The sequence below is a fragment of the Anopheles maculipalpis genome, chromosome 2RL (assembly GCF_943734695.1).
Source record: "Anopheles maculipalpis chromosome 2RL, idAnoMacuDA_375_x, whole genome shotgun sequence".
NCBI lineage: Eukaryota > Metazoa > Arthropoda > Insecta > Diptera > Culicidae > Anopheles > Anopheles maculipalpis.
This window is the reverse complement of record NC_064871.1, coordinates 27,891,837-27,915,746: the sequence shown is the minus strand read 5'-3', so window position 1 is coordinate 27,915,746 and position 23,910 is coordinate 27,891,837. Positions and strand designations below refer to the sequence as shown.

At 45.0% G+C, this 23,910-nt stretch overlaps 3 protein-coding genes across 3 annotated transcripts in view; 2 read left to right on the top strand and 1 right to left on the bottom strand.

Annotated features, from left to right (window-relative positions):
* LOC126565883 (uncharacterized) overlaps positions 1 to 23,910 on the top strand; it is a 482,940-nt gene that overhangs the window by 118,553 nt on the left and 340,477 nt on the right. The gene's annotated exons all lie outside the window — the stretch shown is intronic.
* Positions 1 to 23,910, bottom strand: part of LOC126559640 (laminin subunit beta-1) — a 379,704-nt gene that overhangs the window by 32,013 nt on the left and 323,781 nt on the right. The gene's annotated exons all lie outside the window — the stretch shown is intronic.
* Positions 8,173 to 23,910, top strand: part of LOC126558229 (atrophin-1-like) — a 52,635-nt gene continuing 36,897 nt past the window's right edge. The window contains exon 1 of the mRNA XM_050214197.1: positions 8,173 to 8,680. Coding sequence (XP_050070154.1) covers positions 8,185 to 8,680 — 496 coding nt within the window. The 5' untranslated portion in view covers positions 8,173 to 8,184. The remainder of the gene's footprint in view (positions 8,681 to 23,910) is intronic.

The following is a 23,910-nucleotide window of genomic DNA, read 5'->3' as shown; positions in this document are numbered from 1 at the left end:
GAAGATTCGGGATGTGCTGCCGTACTTCACGCGAACCTTTTAATTATTACGCAGCTGTGTATCGCTAAAGTGTAGGCATGAGGCATCATTCCTCGAGCAATCGCACTTCTTCCAACCCCCGTTCCGAAGAAACTGATGGAACCGATGGATTCCTCTAACGTTGATAAGCGCGTCTAATGACACGTTTGTTCGGTCACTGGTAACCGCAACGGCTTTTGCTTTATTTCACACCAGCAACAATTTGCAGTGTTAAATCAAACTCCTACAAGAGGGCGATGTGTACACGGGGTGGTTGTTTGCAAATACAACGATTTGTTTTGCTTTTGAGTGATCGCCTAAGTGACGAATTGATTACACTTGGAAGCACCTATTAATAAGCGCACGTACTATTATGTGTGTGATTTTAAAAAGCTTAAAATTAAATGAAGCGTTACTACTGAATCTACTGCTGATCGAAACGTCTTATCTGGTTGACCTTAAACCCGGACGATGACAACACTGTGTAACACATTTGGACACCATCTCCATTTGCCTGGATTTCCCTCGTAACCGCAGCTCATCACAAGCGCGTCAGACTGACCTCGAAATTATGGCGATTGGCGCGAGGCGCGATCGAAAGCAAACAGATGAGCAACTGCTTGAAGCTACGGGAAGATGGCATCAGATTTCTCGATCCTTATCAGATCTTTGCTTGATAGAAGTCATTCCACTCTGTTCGCCTGTACGATTTAGGCCGGTTGTGGTTTTGGGAGACTTTATGGGTAATTACGCATTAAAGGATTGGGAGGGGTTTTTTTATTTGGGAAATGTGCTGATTAATAACTCTTTGGTGATGCTGTTTAAATAGCTATTTCTAGATTTGTAAACAAAGCATACAATTACAATTCAGGGGAATAAATATTACGACGTAAATTAATTTATTACACTTATCTTTTCGATAAAGTATAGTGATTCAATTGATTAGTTCTACTGAGAATTGAATCGATATCATGTGATTCGGTGATAATGGTTTCTTCTTATCATCTTTTCACTCTTCGTCTGGCTGAAGTCCATCGTATGAGTATTGTTAAAAATGATGCAATATTTTCAATTGACATTATGACTCGTCGTCACGTTTACGTCGCCGTCAAGGCCGTTTAAGGACGGATTAAATAAAACATCTTTATCTATCTTCGTGCATTATGATGGTCATAAAGGTGCGCATTAGCGCATTATCTCAAAGTCACATGACCATTCTTTTGGCATATCAATACAATTAACCATCCAGCACATGCATCCAGCTCCAAATAAAATTTTCGCAACCACAAATTTTGATCGATCGATCTGCTCTTCCGGTGTAGCAGTATCGACACAAACAATAAATTGTTCTACATATGATGTGTCGTTTTTGCCAGTGCATCCGCTTACCATTGGAAAACCCTTCTGGGATAACTTCAACGCCCATGCTAACCCGTCCCGTATGTAATCCGATCCGAAAGGGTCCACCAACCGCTCGTTACATTAATAAAAGTGCATAGAACCAACTGGTAGGCCACCTGCAGACTTGGCTGCCGTTATAAAATTAGCTGCGCAGAACAACGATCGTTGACAAAGAAAGGGTTTGTGGCGGGGTAGGATTGGTATGATCCGTTTCAAAGGGTGATTTCGTTCAAGCGTCACGTCTGTTGGTTCCAGTCGGACCAACTTTCAATCCATTCGATCGGCACCATTCATCAGCGTGAACGATTAACCTAATTTTTCGGTGGTTCGTTTATGGGAAAATTTATCTATCCTGCAATTGCGTTGGCGCATGGGGAAGGATTCCAAGCGTCAAATAATTAAATTATTTATGAATCCTTTTTTTAGCTTTTATTTTCTGTTAAAAAATAATTAAAATTAAAGACAATTAAAGAATACGTTTTTCATTGAAATTTTACACAATTTTAAAGTTTTATTTTTGATTTCAATATTTCTGTTCTTGTTTTCTTTGTTAATTTTTTTTTGAAATTATTAAAAAAGTTTTATCCTTTATTGTCATCGTTCTGAATAATAATATTTTTTTAAACTCAGTTTTTTTTTTCTTAAGTTTCTTAACAGATTCCCCGTTTTCAGCCACTCAGTGTTTAACGCATCTGCTAATATTGAAATTCGAACCGTCCGTCAGTGCTACCGTACCACGCACAACTCTAACCAATGGCCAATGATGCGATGATTTGTTTAATGTTGTCGGCACCTCCCAAGAAGCCGAAGCAAGCCCTCCCGCTTTGGTGGTACAGATTTTCGGCTGAATTATTGCTTCCCCCTGCCGAAAGCGAGCAAATGAATGCCGACCAACCTCAAGCGAATTGTAATGCGCCACCGCTGACGACGGAATCATTCAACCAGCATCATCATAACGATAGCTCATGGGGCCAACCGTACTGCCAACCCGCCGGAGATAGAGGCTGCTGGTGGTGGACTGGAAAGGGGGGGGGGGGAGGAGGGAGTTGAAAGTGATCCTCGGCAACAGCAGCAGCAGCAGCAGAACCAAACATATCGCTCAAACATGCATCATGCAGCAGAAGGAAACGATCGCGAATCCGATCCTTCTCGACTCGACAGCGAACGACATGGCGCTAATACGTCACTTTCGTTGCGGTTATGCTGCGTTTTGGCTCACTGGTCTCCATGTGCGTTGCTTGTTGCAGCCGGGTCACTTCATCATCATCATCTGGGCAGAGATTCTGGCGGTCGAAAGACACACACACATTCACATATGGTTACCATTTGACGGGCCTGTCATTTAAATTATCATAAATCGGATCGAATTTCCTTCCCACTGTGCAGGATGGGAGGAAGTGGAAGGAGGAAATCCACGGGGGTAAACTCTCGGACGAAACAAACCATGCAATGCTAAGTGTGTTTTGTGTATGGTTATGCATGCTCAACCATCTACTGCCGGGCCGAGAGCTACCACTTGCCACTCGCACGCAAAAAAAAGTAGCAAACATTTGGTGTTCTGGGTTGTCCCTCCCGATCCTCGAACCCTGGGTTGCTTTTTTTGGGTAAGCTTTCGAAAACCCTGAGGGCTCTTCAGTTTTGCAAATAAATCCAATCGATCCTCGATCGGTGAACGGAAGTAGCATAAAACTGAAACAAGAGAGAGAGAGAAAAAAAAGATAGAAAACAAGGTAGAAGAATCTACAAGGGCAACAAGCAAGCAGGAGAAGGGAAGTGGAAAAGAAAGACAAGAAAAAGAAAAGAAACACACCAAATAAAATCCAAATTACTTTGCCGTCCTGCGGACTGGAAGGATCGTCCGATGGTGAAGGAGAAGAAGATAGAAAAAAAAAAACCGAGAAGAAAAGTGCCAAACAAACGTATAACCCATTGCAGTGGCCAAAACCGCATGCGTACCACAGAGATATACATTCGCTTGCAGAAGATGAACGGAAACGAGGAAATAAGAATTAATACGAAAAAAGAACAGAATGATGAGCCAAAGCAGTAAGAAAAGAAAATAAAAGTGAGAAGAAAATTGGACAAAGAAGATCTTGCGAACACACACAAAAAAAAAAAACAGCAAAAACAAACCATCGAAAATATAAAATCGAACGCAAAAGGATCGCGAATGAAGAGGGAACGATGAAGCAACAAGTCGAGTCGACAAGATAGAGCTGAAACATATTGAAGGGAAGGTTTTGGGTCGAAATTGCTTTGCGCTCGAATTGGATGCACGGTGCACGGTGAATTCGCGGTGCAAAGTGCACCCAGCACCGAATGCAAACTTGGTCCACACACACACACACACAGAGACACACAATGAGCTTCTTTCATTTGCTTTTTGAGTTGCGCACCCAACGAAAGCCAAGAGAAAGGATACACCGGGCGGGACTGCTCCTTGGTGGCAGGTATGGGGGAGGATTGAAAGGGGGTTCTACTGGGCTTGGTACCCAAAATTGTTCCTTTTTACGATTCTTTTTCGCTCAACATCCACTCAATTTCCACCCTACCGCAAGGGTCGAACCAAACACCACACTCAAACATTGAGCCCACGATCGAGAGCGCGAACGATCGAACTCGATGGAAAACTCGATGATTTTTGGGTTTTCTCACGTGCTTTCTCTTTCTTGCCTCATAAACGTTTCGAGGGTAATTTTGACCCTCTCCTTTCGGGAGAGGGCTCGGACATCTCCTCCCGTGCAACAAGATGAACCTCGGCCACTACCTTGCTTCGCCCTGTTTGTCTCTTCTTTATTCATTTATCTTCGTGTCTTCGCAGCACATCGCCGTCTTCCGTTTCGTTAAGAAGAAGGTTCTTATTCGTTATGCTTTCATCTTCTTACCCTCTTCTTACCCTCGTACACAACCGAGATCAATGCGTACTTCCACCACGGAAGAGAGTGGTGCACGTGTGTGTTTTTTTTATGTGGCACATCATGATGATGCATGCTGCCACATGATGTTCGGCTTCTTCTGCCCAGTTTGCAATGCACAGCACCACCGATCACACACACACACACACACACACGTCCCCGGTGCATTCTGGAGTGCAATAAATGAACGTCGAAAAAGCGAGGAAGAAGCAAAAAAAAACCCCCTACGAAATCCTTCTTTTTGCACCCATTTGGCGAGTTAAGGAAGCGGCTACTGCTACACTCGGTGCGGAGGGAAACGAATCTGTCTTTTCTCTAAATGATTCCTCTGTTGCTGGGTTTATTTTTATCCCGCAAAACGCACTTCACACGCAGTGTGCTCTGTCGCTCCCTGTCGGTTTGTAAATATTATGATTCGCTTCTCTGGAGTCGATCATCTTTCGCGTGTCGCGATGCGGTACGCGCGTGGATCGTTTTGCTGAAAAACGGTTCCGCCCGTGGCTGACCTGGAATGGTTGGGCACATTGCGCGTAAATATAAATATATCCTCCACCACCAAAGCGAACCCGCAAACGCCTTCTAGCACGAGGCAGGCGTTCATCCTTGTTGCATTTTTGTTTATCTACTCGTTGTCAGAAAAACGGGTAAACATGGGATGCACCGCCGTGGGGAGCACAAGTAAACTGAGCACTGTGAATTGTCATCGGGAATATTAGAGCCCCATTGGCAGTGCGGCTGAGGGTATGTCTTAGGTAATGGTGAAATTATATTTTTGCACCGCAAGAATGTAAGTCGCTCCGTGCAAGAGGGATTCTTCCGCTCCCGTGTTGTCGTGCTGTCGGTGTGGCATAAAAGGGCATAAATTATGGAATTTATCTCGTCCATGTTTTCGTCCATGTGTGATGTAATGGGAATAAATTTAGTACGACGCCAGTACTGTCCGCACTATTTTTGTTCTAATGTTTTAGAGCAGTTGTGCGTTTTTTCGTGGCTTTGCTAGCATTTTTATAGATACATTAAGTTTAATATTGTTTGACACTAATTGAAGGGATGGGACAAACGACATTATCGAGTTAGGGTTGAGGTCATTACTCATTGCGTTAATACACTTAGAATCTTTTACAGTTTATCCTTGCTTCCCGTTTTTCATGTCTTCATAAAACACCTCTCATTAAAAAATATTCTTTAACAATATCAAGGCAAACGATCATAATAACTGATATCGAATCCCGCCAAGGATCGGCCAAGGAGTAAAGTTTTCGTTTGAAAACCACACCCCGACAGCATCGGTTTACGATCGCGACAGTAGAAATATTATTTTTCAATCGTTAATTCGTGGCTAATAGGATTATGTTTCCTCTCATAAAACGATGCTTCGCGTTTATGGGTTTTCCTCCTGCGTGAGTGTGTGTGTGTGTCATTTGAGCTACCCATTGTAACCGACCTGCACCAACTATCGCACTGTCCATTAACGTTTTATTGGACGGTGTGTTTAGGTCCCGAACCCACTCAAAGGGTCCACCGCTTATCGTGCAGGATCATTTTTAGTGCGTTAAACGTTTCAACTGTTTGACCTCTGCACTGTGCAGCATGAAAACAGTGCGTGAGGTTAGATATTAAAATGCCCCATCCCAGTTCCCTTGAGGCTCCTACAAGCTCCGCACACCCAAACATTGGGGAACGATATTTTTAAAGGTTCTTATCTTGCACCGTACGTAAACATTGGCCGTGGCCAAGACAAGCCTCCGCATTGATCCTGACTTTGGTTCGCGTAATCGTGTAACGACAGGAACGAACCAGATTGCATCATTCAGCTCATGGGGTTGTTTATGCTGCCTTCCAAAGGGGTAGTAACGCACACACATATACATACAAACGTATCGAAATATGAGTTGCGCTCCCCACACGGTTTGAATAAAAAAAAAAGCACAACAGGAGAGAAAACTTGTGCAAAACTCACCCTGGTGAGAAGGAACGACTCACTGTGAAGCGAAACGATCATGCGCGCACACACTCTCACATCGCTTCACCCCGTACGTCATCGTTTCTTTGTTATCCGTCATCCGAGGGATCGGGCGGGTTTGTGCTGATGCGTTTTAATCTCACACATAAACACTTGCAATACATACAAAGAAGCATAGGGCGCGAGCATATAGCGCGCGATACCGCGATGAAATCAGATTAGCCTACGCGATCGTGCGGTAGTGTCGGAGTCCGTACAGTGGTGATCATAACAACTGTATTTTCTGAACAAGTGATAAAATAGCACTTAAAAATGCATTTTAGTTTGTTGTCTTGCATTTTTCATAAAACGATCATCGATCGAACAATTTGTTTTATTTCGCCTCATAATATAAACGCACACGGCAATGTTTCGTGGGCTGCTGTATGCATTCGACGATCAGGTTTTGTTGGGTACAGTGCGCTACCGTGAGATGAGAAGAAGCCAAGCGCCCAAGAGTGAGTAAGAAAACGTAGCCCCACTGCATCCTACTCACACCAGCGCCTGCTTACGATTTGTTGTTGTGCGTTCTCACTTGCACACGGTCGATCATGCGAGCGTTATCTCCGGGCGGGTGTGTGCCGCAGTAGAACGCGCTGCAAAGCGAGAGACGAAGCGAGCCCGTTCTATCGTACCATTTTTTTTTATCTCTCCGTCTCCCACACACCATCGACGCCGTCGTACAGGCTCCGCGCGTGTGTGTTTTTTGTTCTCGCTTGCGTGTGAGTGTTTTTTCATGCCTTCTGCTTCTGCTGTGTGTGCGATCGCTGTACGAAGCAAGTGAGCAGCGCACCGTCTGCAGCAAGCGGCAAAGGAGCGCATTTCGATAGGAGTTGCACAGCGCGTCGGACGCACAATCGGAGAGACAGCGCACCTTACCTGGCTGCTAAAGGAGGACTCGACCACTCGGCAGTAGCTCGCATTTGGACGCCTTCGCCACGCTTTTACAGTGTTTTTTTTTTGCCCCGTGGACAGACGGACCAGCGAGTGCAGCGAGTGTTGCGTAGCCTGTAGAGAGAGCCTAACTTTATGGTGTGACCGTAAACCGTCTTCGAAACGTCTTCCAGAAGACAGTGCGAAACGAATCAAACGAAGAACAATCGAATATCGAACGAAAATCGATAAGTGTTTTGCTTGCTTGTCGTACGCGTGTTCGTGATTTGTGTGTTGGCTAACGAACCTAACTAACTCCACCCCTCCAAATCGTATCCCCCCGGTACGGTGCAATAAAGTGTACAGTGTGCGTGCGTGCAACAGTGAAAAGCCAAAAATCTGACCCAACGACACCTTTCCCCGCGTGAAAAGGGTTAATCGTGCATTGCGTAAGGTTGAGGAGTGTTTGTTCGAATGTGCCACGAGCCCCGTGCCGGCCACCCCAACTAATAAACATCAATTGAGAGTGCAACAGCCGTTTGTTGCAAGTGCAATCAACAATTGACAGCAATTGAAAGCAGGGCTTGCAGGGCGCATCCAGCGTGGATAAGCCATCGTACCGAGCCTGCCGACCCGATCCCCTGATGAAGATGACAGTTTTGTCAATCTTTCTCGAAAGTCCCGATTGATTGAGTGATCGTACAGAACGGCGAACCTGTGCAGGAGACAAATATATCCTCCAATCTCGATTACCACTGCCGACCACCGTAACCAAAGTGTTTCAAGTGTTCGCATAGAGATAAATAAAGTGACTAAGTGAAAGAGAGAGAGAGAGAGAGAGAGAGAGAGAGAGAGAGAGAGAGAGAGAGAGAGAGAGATAAATAACCTGATAAACATAATCAGAAACAAAAGTAAACCAGTCCCAAAAGTGCGTATTATCCCTGTTGGTGTGTGAGTGTGTGAGTGTAGTTCGTAATGGCCAAACCATTCATGCTGCCCGAATCCGGCCCAGGCGGAGGATCATCTTCGTCTGGCGCGGGTCCACCCAATAACGCGCCTTCCAGCACCAACACAGTGGCTGGCAATACTGCTCCGAGCACGCCCGCACCGATCGGATCGAGCAGTGCGGCCAGTGCCAGCGGTCATTCAGGAGCACCCGGGCATGTACCGTCAGCTCCGATCCCAGTGACCGGGGCCAACTCGTCCCAGCAGTATCATCTGCAGCAGCTGCACCATCACCATCAGCAACTGCAGCAACACTACCAATCGTATCAGGGATCTCATATGCCCCTGATGGGCACTCCAGGGCCTGGCATCGGTGGTAGCCTACCGGTGGATCCTCATCTGATGCTGCCAATGACACCGCCGGCCAGCGGGTTTGCGACCGCCATCCAGACGCCGCAGATGGCACCGGTGAATGAGCAGCTGGTGCAGGCCTTGTACGAGGCTATCTATCGCTGTTCGTTGGGAGGTAAGTGCCCGACCCTTTCGGGGAACCTTAAACGTAGAGTTTTGTGACATGTGACGGGTGTGAAACTAGTCGGTCAAGTAGTATCGATTCGAAGCAGGCAAACTCTGCTTGATTCGCGAGATGAAGAAGTCTGTGGTCAATGCGGTGCGATTCAATGTCGACTTATGGATGATTTTTGATGGCGTTGAGATTAAGCACGCTGCGGTTAAATAAGCTCGCGATCACCGTTGAAGATTTAAATCGCTGATGTTTTTTTTTTCAAATTATTGTGAGGGGTCTTTTATCAAAATATTTGTAAGAAGTTTTCTATATTTTACTGAAGTACAAAGAATATTTAAAGTTGACTTGATATCCTAAAGATTGAACCGCAATTAATGTTAAAAAACGTGTTCTAATTCGGATTTCTTCACACATGGATTGTTTATTAATCTATTATCAAAATACAGAAGGATAATATCTGTATTTTGTGTTTTCTTTGAAGTGAAAATAGACTATCTATTAGATTAAGTAACAACAAAATTGAATAATTTTTAATCTGCATTAATATGCATTCAATTATTTAAAAATCAACCCCCAAACCGACCATCAAATGGGTAATAAATGGAACTCTGCTGTACTCATCAAAGCATAAAGCATGTACATGGAAATTCAATTTCTTCAATTCAATCGATAAATTCTATATTGAATGCCTGTAATCTATAAGTGATTACACACTCACACCGCCCCACTTGTAAGCAATATCTAATCACTTGCATGCTTTACCTGACGCTCATTACACAATTCGAGCTGACACGAGCTGCTATAAACTTTTTATGGAAGATAAATCCGCCCCCCCCCCCCCCCCCCCCCCGTACTTCCTTCCCAAAACCATTACAATAGTGCAACCTCGGAAGGAAGTTTCAATGCACTTTCCATACCCTCTATTTTAATCAAATTAATCATATTTTGCGTTGTTCTAAATGTGCTACACAAACACGCAACGATGGTAGCTCTTGCACATGCATCCGGTATTTGGGTCGATTTATGACTGATTGGGTTCCTTTCAACGCTTAAACGATAGTTTGATACATTAATCTTCAAAAGTGAGCATTCAGGTCGAACGACCGTCCCATCCTATGCCCAGCTCTGCTCCAACGCTCGCCGATGAGTGATGGTAATTTCGGTGACAGTTTTATTTGTTTCCTGACATTTTTCCACCGTTCACCTAGCTGTAATCGGAGGAGGGTTGATTTTTTGTTACGAGTGCATCAGGGGTTTCCCTTTAAGTGATTAGAGTTCAATAATGTGACCGTTTTACCATGCGATGTGCATTTTAATCAGACAAGAAATCAGTCCGCTTTAGTAAAAGAAGCAAAAAAGGGTTGAGTTGTAACGAATGGCGATTCAAGCTTCAAGCTTCATTCAACCAACTCATTCACGGTGGGTGACTGGACGCTGCAGGGAGAGGATTAGCCGTCAGGGTGTAGCAGACCAAGCTACACACATCAAGCTCATAATATGCTAATTTATTCGCCTTTGTCCTGCGCGCGTACAGGATCATTTTCATCTGGCTCTGGTTGCGATGTTTTACGACTTATTTAATCGTCACATTCTAAGCGAAAGCCAAGGAAGGAAACAGCATCACAACACCATCGAACCCGTTACATAAATATTTATATTAGCCTATCAATCTTCTATTAACTAATTGAACACTTGACGCGGCATTTGGCGCATGGCCGTGACGTTGCCCACCGTCCGGAGGGCACTGGTGGCGAGTCTCGCAACTAATCAGAATTTTGTCCCTGCTGGTCAAGTAGCATTTATGTTCCGTTTTATGATCGTTTCTGGCACGGTGGATGCGTCTTTCTCGGTGCCTTCCCAATGGAGTTCTGTAGCGTTCTCTTAGGGGAACGATTTTTATGATTTTTTTTAACCCCAATTAAAGAGCACTCGATACGTTCTAACGCTGGAAGTCCGTTACTGTATCAATTCCGTTGTAATCTTGTGCCTAAATCAAGGCATACAAACACGGCAAAGATTATCAAGCCGGGGTTATCGTTTCTAATGGTGCTCGGGTCGGATTTACGTCCGGGCGAACTAACAGCGCTGCAAGCTGCCGTCGAGCTGTCTGTCGCTAAATTGTAACGCGCCTGCATAACGCGAACGCAAGCGCGTCCGTTCTGACTGTTCAAGGCTAACAGCATCGATCAGGTTTTTCAGCATATTTTAAACTTACATATAAAGCAACAGTTACACTAAAGTGAGCCCCGATGCGTTTTCTTCCTTCCTTCCGGGAGTGATTAGCTTTATTCTTTTGCATTTGCATTTCCTATGCTGTAATCACCTCATTCCTGCGTAGAAGTCGTCTAATGGAATTCACTTTCGATAATCATACGGGTGAAGCCGATGACGTAAAACGGAAGAAGGGTGAAAAATGCATTTGTCTCTTTGTTGCCGTCTGGTGCATTTCCACACAACGCCGCTACCACGTGCGATGACACGGTGATGCGCGTCTTCGCTTTGTTTGTCTGCCGAGCATGTTGCGAAATTGGAATCAAATGGGTAGTGAGTGACCTGATGCTGGTGACGCCCGCCTCGCGATGGTTGATGCTCACTCAATCTCAAGTGGGTGTCGATTGTCGTAGGTCTTCGCAGTTCTGTTTGCATCCGAACCATTCGTCGAAAGTGAAGTGCAGTTTCCGTTGATAATGTATGGGAAGCGTGCTCTTTTCTGCTTCCGTTTGTGCTGCTTCTATGGATGGGTAAGGGATTGCCGGGTTTGTTTACCGATTGAGTTTTTAAGTGCCAACTTCTTGCTGGTTCTTTTAACACGGAGTGATGAATATTATCGACGATTCGCAAGGTCAGCAGCATTAACCGGAAGGGTGGACCTTGAGCTGAAGAACAGTTTATGCGTGTGAACAAATTTCAAGTACAAATTTCACAATAGAAAACCCGAATGATCACTAAACAAATAATTTATAGGATCAAGTAACCGTGCTGCACGAGTCACGGATCTGCTCAGCACGCTCTTTACTCTACGCGTAACAAATGACTCAAAATGGACAAGCAAGCTTAACCCAACCCGCTACTAGTTGGCGAAGGAAAATAAATACGAAAATACATATTCATGCACGGTAGCTCGCACGATAAACAAACCGATTGGTTTAAAAGAATGCAAAAAAAAAAAACCACAGTGTACACAGAATCAATCATTCGCCAATCGAACCGAGTCAGTCGGTCACGGCGGCAAGACAAATTTGCTCAGCCTCCCCTGTCGAGAGCATCGTTTAGTCATCGGGATCTTCGACAGAGAGCACACGCCCGTTAAGACGCGATGCAAACAATTCTATCGCAATGCTGCTGGCTTAATATTGCCTGTAGGAGAAAGGAGAAAATATTTATTTATGTTTGTTCCAACAATCCATCAATCCATCCATTCGTCTACCATCAGGAAATCGCGTGAAGTTCCGATGAAAAATGTGTGCGTGTGTTGTAATGGGCAAGAACTGCAATATGAACGTTGTTTGGTATTGAATCCTCTCTTTTGGGAGTTTTTTTTCTGTTTAGGATCGATCCCTAGCGACAAGTGTCAACTGTCGGTGAAGGAGAGGAGAGTTTGGTTTTTGAAGATTAATGGTTCGACGTAGCATGACGAAGATGAAAACAGCAAAGAGACAACCTAGGATGTTGCCTTCTTGTAGTTGGTTGTAGTAGATTTTCTCCAATTCCATGCAGACTATCGTTCGGTATGAAAATCTATAAGCCGAATAGGATGTATTCGAGGGCAAACGGCAAGCAAGAAAAGAATTACATCCATTGTACACAGGAACAGAATCCTGAACCAGATAAAGTATTGGAATATGCCAAAATGAATACACCAAACCGTCGAAGGCGCATCGACCGCATCAACCAGTGAGCAAACATGATTGAAGGGATTTTCCCAGAAATGGCTCCGTCCGTGCATCGTGTCGCATCTCCGGTGATGTGTGCTATTTGTTTTTGTTTTGCATGTTCGACGTTCTAACACTCCGGTATGGTGTGAAATGCGAGACATTAGTTTAGACTTGTATCTCCCCCCTCCCCTTATCCGGATGAAATGGTGCGGCAAGGGCTAACCTAGCTGTCAATGGGAATGGGTTTCGTGCGTGACGCGTGAAAGAAAAACAAATCAATAACTAGACGGTGCAGGGAGACCCCTGACACCACTGCACTGTGGTGAAGAAAGGGGAAGGTCCTCAGAGACACGCTGCGTTCGTTGACGAGAAAGTAAAATTTTAATGATTTTCATTCATTACCAAGCGTCCGTGAGTGCTCTCTCTCTCTCGTCAGCTTCCTCCCCGATCGACGACAGGGTTGTTTTAATGTTGATGAGTGCAGGAAATTGGTTTCAAAGACACGATCGTGATCAATTGTTATTTCTACGCGCTGACATTGAGCTAGAGGCTCGTGTAAATTGGATCTTTAGGCGTTGTGTTTAAGGGCGTTCGCACATTACGCTAATTAACGCATAAATTATCTAAGAAAGCAACAAATTGATCGCTTTATAACGAGCGTGTTACTGAAGGTGCCACACTTTTACCGCGCAGCAACAGATCATTTCCAGCAGTCAACAACCACAGCAATCGAAAACCCCCTTCAGGAAAAATTCGACAGCGACAAACACGGGTGGAAAATCAATTCGTGCAACGGTCAATTTAAATTAACAACGCAAGCACCGTCCCGATTTGCTACCGTACGATCCGCTGCTTGTAACTGTAAATGAAATCGTTAATTTCCATCACATCACCCGAACACACAAAGACACATCCCGTGCCACGTTCGGTTCCCTTGCGATGGCGGGGGCACGCTCAGGACACTAATCGATTTCTCCATCGAACTCGCAAGCCAGCATCCAAGTGCTGGAGTCTGCCCGAAATTGTACTCAACAGAATTCAATTTTCCATCTCCATTGAGTGTCGAAAATTTAATCGCTCCTTTGCTGGTTTGCTCGTGCAGCAAGCTTACAAAGGCCGCTGAAAGCATGTTCCTTACGCCTGGCAACGAAATGCGGTGGAGAAGCTGGTGGTGGCATTGTGGTAACACGCGAGATAAGAAAACTTACACCGTCACTGTCAAAATTTCATCTTCGAAATCAAGAAATCATCGTTTAGCGTCCCCCCCCCCCCCCCCCCTTGGATGCTGCGTCATGTTGCCGAAGAAATGGTTAGGAAACAGAAAGCTCAGAACGAAACGAGCGCCAACAACCTGTACGGACCGTGGCAGTTTTGGCAGCTTCATGTTTAGAAGTTCACTGGTTCCATTTTGGAGTTTATGCTTGCTTTCTCGTACTCCACCGGTCAAAGAAAAACTCATTTCGAGTGAGCGTGAACATGGTGGAAAACATGTTTACGTCATGTTATAATTTCCTTTTAAATTATCTTTTAAAAACAACATTCACGCTCACACGTAGTATCTACTACTGGTTTCTGAATATTTCAATTTTTGCCCCTTCTACACTAGTTGCATAAAGTGGGCCCCCCTTTGGTGGAAGCTTAAACTAGCGGCACGTGTCGTGAGTCAGCATACACTTCCAGAAGGTGAGATGGAATAGTTTGCTCACTGAAAGCTTCTCACTGCTCATGACTTTCGTCGTGTAAACAACGCTAGAGTCGCGCAGCCACGCAAACCGAACTAGTTGTTGTTCTTGGACACACAGCTTATGGATGTTACCTTTCTTCATCTCCCCTTTACTTCCCCCGTCCCTCACGCCGAAATGTTCCACAGCCAGCGATGTGACTCATCTTTTTGTCAAGCGACGCGCGTGTTCCCTACCTCTTGTCGATCCACCGTGATCGACACACGCGATCGTTCGATTTTGTTACCTGCTCTCATGTATCTCGGAATAAACTTTTTTTTCCCACCGCCGTTCCAGAGTGCATACCCTTGCAATGCACCTTAATGTATCTCTGCTCTGCTTACTGCGTCGTTCTGCAGTAGTTGCTGGAGAAGAGCTTATTTTTTTATATTACTCATCGTCTGATTCCCTTGACCGTTGGCATAGGTTTGCGACTGGCAGAAATGTAAATGGTTTTTTTTTTTTTGCATCTGCTAACTACAACGCAAATTTTCTCACCAAGTAAAAGTAGAAGTCCGACGAGGAATGCACAAATTTGGCGTAACTTGAAGCACTACTGCAATAAATTAAACATTCAAAACTGACGTGGTATGGGAAGCTGGAAATTCTTCGCGTTACCACCATTTGCGAACTTTCTCATTGCCAGTTCACTGAGGCAAGATTTATCGTGTTTCGGATTAAAAAGTCGTTCAACGCGATGGAATGAATCATGCAAAAAGGGTATGATGTTTGGTAGCATCGGTAATCAATACACAGCTCTGCCTATCCAATCGCTACATTCCCCCATACAGACGCTCCCTTTCCGTCAAAGCTCACCGACGGGAAGCGAAGCAAAATGCAACCTACCTTTTGCCCACATGCAATAACACCAGCAACAGACACATTTATTGCACCGCTTCTTGGGTGCTCTGTCTGGAATGCATCGATGAGCATCGCAGCTAACCTGGAATGATTTGCAATGAAGCGTAAAATTAACCACACCACAAGGATGATGGTTTCGAGACGTACAGGACAGCAGTGGCAGCGTTGTACACGGGTCGCAAGTGCAGTAAAAATCATTCCGGTGTACCTTTTGGGCAATAAAACGAAAAACCGTTGTTAGATTTAAATCCGTTTTCCCACGCAGTTCCGATGCGAAAATATTTTTGCTGCAATAAACGTAATTTACAGCACAGAAACAGCCCGAACAGTGCCAGAAATGTCTGATGGAAGCTGATTAAAGTTTCACGTTCTAATTGACAAACGCGAGAAGAACGATGCCCAACTCACCACCATTCGGATACATCTCGCAACCGGTTTCGCTCCATCCTAAAGCTTCCCTTCAAGCGCTCCAACACCTTCGCAAACGTGAAGACTGTGGCCGGCTAACCTTCACACATCGGTGCACTTGCACTTGCACTTGCAAGTGTACCGCCAGCGGAGAAATGGTGTACACTATGGAAGCGTCACCCCAGGCCCCCAGGTTGACGTTCGATGACGAAGAAGCGAATGTCAATGCGTTTACGCTTATCTTTCCATTTTGTGCGCTTGGGTGCCACACATTGCAACGACCTGGTGCTAATTAAAACACACTCACCCACCGGTGCAGAAGAATGCAATTTTGCGGAAATGTCAAGCTCGCTGTGGGTGGTGCTCTATCGGTACCGATGCCGTCGGTTACGGTTATCTTAATTAATTTCTATGGCCAGCGCCGGCGGAGGATGTGTTAACGACCGGCCAACCATAAAAAGGCATTCTTTTGTCCAGCGTGTTTTGCGTCGGGAAAGCGGAGTTTTTTATGTGTCCATTTTTGTAGTTGAAGAACGAAGCTTAAGATGCGGATTGTAAATGAAATTAAATCAGGAAATAATGCGGTTGTGAATGTATAATGGCGAAGCGTTTTATAGAAGGGTCGAAGAGTGCATAAAGTACATAAATGAGTTCGTACCTACGCAAAACGCTAATTAACTCGGAATATCGTTCCATATTGGAATCAGAGCTGCGGAATTAGGAGAACAAACAAAGGATCAAACACGCGTTTGCTAAACCCTTCCGCCGATTCCCTTATTCACGCCTTTTTTTTCCTTTCGCGCTTCCACCGAGTGACAGCTTCCCTTAATGCCGGACAAGCACTAATCTACTGCGCACCGCGTTTCTGACGAGTGATTAGTGCGGATTTCCGTCCCGAGTGTGTTAAATCGGCACAGAAACAGTTCCCCCCAGCTGCTGAGTTACGCCTGTTAAGCTTTTGCTATCTGGTGGACCGCACAATGCGGACGGACTTCCGCATTTTCCATGGCCACCGTTGTGAGTGGCCGTAATCCCGTTCGGTAGCATTCCGTACCATCCAAACGCCACCGGTCGGAATGGCTTTCCCTTAAGCGGCCAAACATGCCCACGAGCACCATAAACAAACATCGAACGCAGCGTGCCCACGAACGCGTGCTACGGCCGAACTTGACATTGACAACTCTTTCTATGCTGCGGCCTCCAGTCGATTGCACTCATGGCTTGGTTCCCATCGGCGAGGGAAACATCGCATCGGTCGAGAGCAAAACCATCCGCCTTGAAGATCAATCAGTCGGGTGCATCCTTACATGGCATCGTGTGTGCCTGTGTGGATGCGTGTTTTTTCGTGTGCTGCAGTTTCAATCACTGCAAATCGATGCACGCTTTTATCGTATCGATTTGATACCGTGTTGCTGGCGGTGTAAAAACCGTTTTAATTAACCAACATGGTGCGATGAACGGATCTGATGCCGTAGCGTGAGTATACCGAAAAGGGTTCGCGTGGACGAACCCTTTCAAGATTTGTTTGACCTCAGACGCGTTGACCGGCTGTGAACTGGGACCGTCTAGGGCAATCCTTCCGTGACAAATTTAGAGGTTCATTAGTGTTAGTAGACAGTGTTAGGTATACGTAGAAGGGTCAGTGATCGGTTGAAACAAAGATGCGAATGAATCACAATCTATCTGGACTTGCAGATCATTGTGTTGCAATTCTGCATTATTTTATATTTTTGTGGTTGAAAGCAATTTTTGATATTAATTATGAACATTAGAAAGTCGATGTCCAATCATTTGAAATATTTCACCAAGCGTTTTGACAAGTTTGATTGAAGTTTAAGATATCCCTAGGCAGAAGAGCAAGTTCAGTACAGTTTAAACTTTAAACAGGACAGGAACGGGGTGAAGATATGATTCACCCCGTTCGATGCGCTTCGAACGGTGGTTGCATCAATTATTTACAGTTGCAGGCACGTAGCAACAACCACACGGTACATCAACCCCAACACCCTCGGCTGTACCCGATACCATGGTGTAAGAAAACGCATGCATCCATCGCAACGGGGAAACCAATTTTCTAATGCTTCCGGTTCACTGTGGCGTCGCGCTGTCTGATCATGTTTGCCGGGGCAGCTGGGATTGTGCGATGCCTAGCTAACACAGGCGCAAATGATGTGCTGGATGTGCTGAGAGGCTTCTTGCATTCAGCTACATGTTAATTACCTAATTAATTGCCACCTTATCCTGGGGGCCGCCAGGATGCATCTAAGAGCCGAGATGAGAGAAGAGGAGATCCTTCGGGAATTGCATTTGGAAGATACATACAGCAAACACACCCACAGTAACAGGGTCTCGTTTAGGTGTAAATCATAGCTAACGAGCGTTCATCCAGCATCAGGAATTATTAACTCCCCATTGTATCCACCCGGCTGACCAATGCATACCGGGCATCCTCGTTAATCGATTGTAATGCTGTTAGAGGTGGCGGTGAATTATGACACACCGTACGTATCGGATCGATTAACAAAATGAAGTTCAGTCGGCTGGAAACATTGGCTTTCAGTAAACAAAGCTGATACCGGGCGGGCATGCCGAATAACGGAAGAGCTTCAGGTGGAAGGGCCAGGAAATGACAATTTAAACGGTGCATGATCTATGACCGTAGTGCGCGATTGGGCTGAATTGTGCCGAGAATCCACACGACACCAACACACACGAGCGTACTAGCAATGGGCAACTGTGTCTGTGGTAAATTATGACTCACTACGATCCATTCGCGGTTTGCCACTAGCAAACCCCTTCGCTTCACGTGTCCATCCATCCACCGGGCGTGTTGTAGAGGGAAGTGAACACTTGCACCGTTGCGTTGGTTCCGCTCCACTGTTTCTTTGTTGCACCGGTTTTGTCGGTTTTGGCTGAGGAATTTGTTCGTGTTGTTTTTTTTTTCTTTCAATTCTCTCTCCAACGCTTTATCTTCATTGACCGCGGTGCCGCGCGTTAGAACTATTTTTCCGCACAACTAAGCTTAGGCTCGGAACACCCGGTTAAACACTCTGCGCGGATCGTTTACTGAGTGCAAAGTTAATTGTGGAACCCACCACAAAGCAATCGGGAATCGATTCTATGTGTTTTTTTTCTTTTCTTCAAACACCGCTGTTTGATATCGCGCACGAAAGGGTGGCTGGCTAATCGTTTTTGGGATCCCGTGCAGCGTGAGCGAACACAAAGATTATGATGATGGTGGTTAAAATGGATAAAGTGCACTCGTATGCCGTTTGGCGTGAGCTGAAGCTTCCAAAAACCAATCTCTCTGCGAAAGGGTTGCTAACCACTGGTGAATTATGGCTGCGGTAGAACGTTTGTTTTGCTTGTTTTGGGGTTTTGGTGGAGTGCAATATTTAACAACTGATTGAGCAGTGTAGATCTGAAACGAAGTTATGATAAAGTTAGTTTTCAATTTGCTTTATTGGGGTGAAAATATTGGAGATGTATGCCAAATGCTTATGCGTATGTATACTTTTAAAATAATTTGACTTTTGATAAGGTATAATGCATCAAAGTAATGATGTTGTATGCAAAACGAAACAGTCAAACTGTAGTTATGCTTTAATTGGAAAAAGTTTTTTAGTCATTTTAAATTACCTTTCGTCATTAATATTTTAATGCATTTAACTTCCCCAATACGCATCGATTGAAGACGTATGATCAATCGAATCGCAAGAAAAGAACCTACAAACCTTAATCGAACGTTATTAGCATGCTTCTGCAACCATAACATGATGGATGACCATGCGTTACCAATTGGAATATATTGCTGTGGTTGATTTATCTTCCTCTGGAGGTGGTTGCAAAAAATCCTTTGATAAATGCCATTGCTGACCGATATCTCGATGCGCACCGAAGTATTGCATCTTTTGGTTTTTCCCCATCACCGTATAACCGTATCTGGTCCGATATACCTTCATCAAGGCTCATCGCAAGCTTCAGCAAAACGATAAGCTATAACCATCTCCCATCAGAACTCTATTTGCCGTTAGGTTCAAATAGAATTCGATGGAATCGATCAATTTCGCATGTTTAATCGTTTGCCTAACTCGTCTGGGTGCGGAAATGTATTACATTTGTGCTGCGTGCTTCTACTAGAGCTAGAGTCCCCGTGCCAGCATTCAATTCCACTGCTAATCGTTTTGGTTTGTGTAGCGGTCAGTTACAACTCGCTTAAACAATGATTGGTTATGGCTAAAAGCTTACTCGTTCGTACTCAAGGGAGCTAGACGAAGCGAAAAGAATTGAATCTCGCTCGAGCGTTGTGCTACGATATCGGTGCAGAATCGGATGATTTTATCGTTGGGAAGGGTAGGAACAATAAAGAAATACTGAAGCGAAGAAAGCAACGGGCGTCTGGCACGAGCCAAAGAAATCAAAGATGCTATCTCTGGGGCGAGAATAAAAGTGGAGCGAGAAAAATGGGGCAAAACGATGGAAAAACTGTGCATTCGATGCGTTGTAGGTAACGAGTCGAATTAAAAAGCATAATGCGAGAAGGTAGCCCGGGCTGATTTATTTGTTTGTTGTAAAGTTGTTCACCTACGAACGAATGGGATTGATTGTGTTGTGCTAAACTGTTCACAGATTTGGGCAGGGAAAAGTTTTCTTTTAAAGCAAACAAGCGACGAACCTGCTGATAGCTGTTGTTGCTGGATTTGGCTTAACCGCAACACCAGTAGCTCAATTTATGTTAAAACATGTTTATTCCATCATTGTTTTTTCTGCCTTTCTCGTACCTTTCCACCGCTTCTCACGCGTGCCAGGCGGGCAATGAAGATTCTAGCCCGTTTTTGTGCCTTTGGATTCTTTTTCTTGTCCAACCATTTCTTTCCCGTTCCATTTCATCAGTCCGAAAGTTGCTTTTGGTCGGACGATTTATCTTGTTCATTGCTTATTTTGCTACGGTTGCCACTCTTGCCAGACAGGCCCTCGGGAGCTTTTTCACCTGAAGATGCTGCAACCCGTGGATCGAATCATCTCCGGACGATTTATTCTTGGCGCTGTTCCCCCTTTCTTTACGGCCAAGCTACGCAAATCTTACACCATGTTCCTTGTTTTCCATCCCGTTTTGCTTTCCCATTTGCGCAAAACGGTAGCCGATATCATAGCCGGTAAGCTACCCCGGTTCCGCTCTTGGTGCCCACCGCGAACGGGAAGATAATGGACGAGCCGTTCTGTGGTGCAGCAGGATTCTCCGCTTCCACCTTCAAAACGACAGTTGGGGTCCGGCGAAGCCACAGACGAAGACGATTATCAACGATCGTGGGGATGGATAATCATCGCAAAAGGCTCGCGCGTTCGAAAAGAAACATGAATAAGAACGAATTGAACGAGATGGATTGATGGATGAGCGATGAGGGTGGGGCGACCGGGTAAAGATCCAGATGCCTGGACACAAAAGTCTTGCTGTTTGAATGCTATGAAGAACGAGAAGCGGCTACCGTTGAGGCTACTGCTACTGCTGTGTGGCTTATTTTTTCTTTCCCCAACTGCTGTTCACCTTTTGCACTCACCCCATGCACCGCATAATGATTCATGCTGCGAACATGACGCTCGTTTTGGCAGGCTCGTCCGGTGAAGCCTGCCGAACGAAACGTCATTAGTGGGAAGCGAGCATGAAATCGAATTCTGCGAACTATGCGCTCGGCGTTGGAGTTTTTTTGTCTGCTTCTTGTAGGAAACCCCCGATCGACAGCCTGAAGATGAGTCTGGCAGACTAAGAAGCCTCAATGCAGCAGCCCTGCAAAGAGTGTGGAGTATTCTTGGAAGGCTGGTTTTTATGTTACGAGCAAGAAATCAAACCATATCTGCTTTCATCACGCACAGCGAGGCTTTAATCTCGAGAAGGTGGATCCAATAATAACTCAGACCAGATGTTACGGATATATTCTAACAATCGCACAGGGTAAGTAGGGCGGAAAGCAAAGTTTCGAATCGGGAAATAAGTTCATGTAGCATTTGTCGGTAATCACACTGTGAAGGCATTAGTTATCCACCCGACGGGTGGTGGTTGAAAAGGCACGTGCTAAATCGTTCCTAGTGGAAAATTTATCCGGTACGATCAGTCGTATCAAATACGCAACTCCCAATCCCAACTGAAACGAGCAGAGCTAATACATTTGGATCGATAGATCTTCCAATTTTTCGATAAATTGTGTAGAGGGAATTTTTATTACAAGAAACGTACTCTAACGCAACTTTTTTTAATAAAAAAATTGATTTTGTCGCATAAAATCATCCTTGTGCTCAGCATTAGTCACGCATCACATTCTACTGCATGCTCCACTCAAGCTTCCACCCAAAACCCATGTAACGGAAGAATGTGTCATGAGTGGCAAACAGGTTCCCGGGTCTCCTGTGCTTTTGATCTCTTTAAAAAAAAAACCGAAGCCATAAGGTGTGACTCATGCGCCAAGTGCAAACAGACGCATCCAGATGAAAGCAAACAGCAGGGAATGGAGCAACAAGCAAACGAAATTGTTAATCCCATTCCACCCCTGCGTTGGGGTAGGTTAGTGACCACGCCAACAGACACCTTATAGTGGCATGTATGATGCATCTTCTATCTGTTGTGTGGGATTATACCGGTGTGGCTAATGTTTCGCATCGCTTACCTTGCGCGAGCAAATTGTGTGGCCCATTATTCGTGCGGATGTTGCGAAAGATCAGTAATTTTAAGTAAATAAAGCAGACAATGAAACGACCGACATTAATCCCCGCGTGTCAATGAAACCATTTGATCCATAACGTTTTGCAATGCCGTTATTAGTCCTTTGTATAGAACTATATTTATATTTTTTTATAGCAAATGCCGTTTAAGGACTCTCGTGGTGTTAAGTTCTTGCATTCGTGATTCTAATTGATTTGCGATAAGAGCGAACCGAGCTCGCGGCTTGATCTAATCGCGGATGTAGCGAATCCATTAGCGTTTCCGGCCGATCACACTGCACGACACATTCCCAAAACGGTCACACCGAGGCCAGCGGGGTGGTGGGAGGACAATTCTCCTTTTAAAAAGGATCATTAAAAATTATGCCCATTCTTGGGTCGCTCGTCAGTTTCGATCGACACTGCGAGACGAGTTGGCTGCGTTGAAGATAATAATTAATGCGATAGTATCCTTCGCTTCAGCACAGCGCGGTCATGCACCTGACCGGGGACCTTTTCATGCTCCCGCGTTCTTTGGTGTGGGGAGACTTTTCCGCGAACCGACCGACTCCGTTTTCATTCTCACCGCACACTTTCGATTATTTAATTACACCGAGCCGGGCGCTCCAACGCTTTTTTCTTCCCAGGCCGTGGTCATTAAATTAACTAAGAAAACGTTTCTTTTCTTCCTGTGTGCTTCTACCCATTTTGTTGTCTTTTTTCGCCCTGCTTTTCTTTCTTTTAATTCCTTCCGTTTTGGCCGTAATTGTGCGGCAAATCTTCCTTTAGCTTTACTTCGGCCCGTTCGTTTCGTCTTCGGCTTTGGGATGTGTGCACCGAATTAAATGTCCATTTCGCGTGCGTTTGAAGATTCGTTGTGTCGTCAAGTGCATCGACCGTACGCGGTGCGATGGGGCGTTTGGTGGTTTGGGAGGCGGATTTTCTTTTGCACCACTTTTGCCACTTTTTGCTCGGCGGCCTGGCTTTGTTGCGAGCGGTCTTGCAATGTAATTTGTGTCTGCTGGTTTTGCGGGATTGACGGTGGGCTATTTAATTTACAAACGAGCGTAATGGCAGCGTACTTAAGAAATGTTGAGCAATTGTTGATGTTCTTTGGCGAGAGTTGTGCAAAGAGAGATATTCTTCTTGTGATGATAATTTATTATTCATGCCTTGTAAGGCTTTTTTTTTCTATTTCTATGCCTTTGTTGGAATAGGTTCCATTACTCCGGTGCGGTGCGTTCGTTGTCTGAAAACTGATATGGGCTCATCTAGCTGATGAGTGAGGGTTTCGATAGCACCTTGCTTTGCTTCACAATGCTGAGCCATAATTTTCCGATGACAGTTGAACCGAAATTGAACGATATGATGACACGTTTACATCACCTTTAACCCGACGCAACAGAACCCACCTGAACTCAGGAAAGAAAGGGAGAAAAAAAGAGTAGAAAAGAAGTATTGAGTTGCGTTTTTCTTTTGTATGATTCATTAAAAATACACCCTACGATGGGAACTGTGTACGGGGTGAAACGAACTGCGCTGACGGGAGTCGCTCACTTCAACGCCTCTGCACGGCTTGTCTATCAATTTGTTTTTTTGTGCTCCGTAAGCACCCACGGCGAAAGCAAAGTATCGTTTATTCCGGACACCATGGGAAAGGAAACAAGGCTAT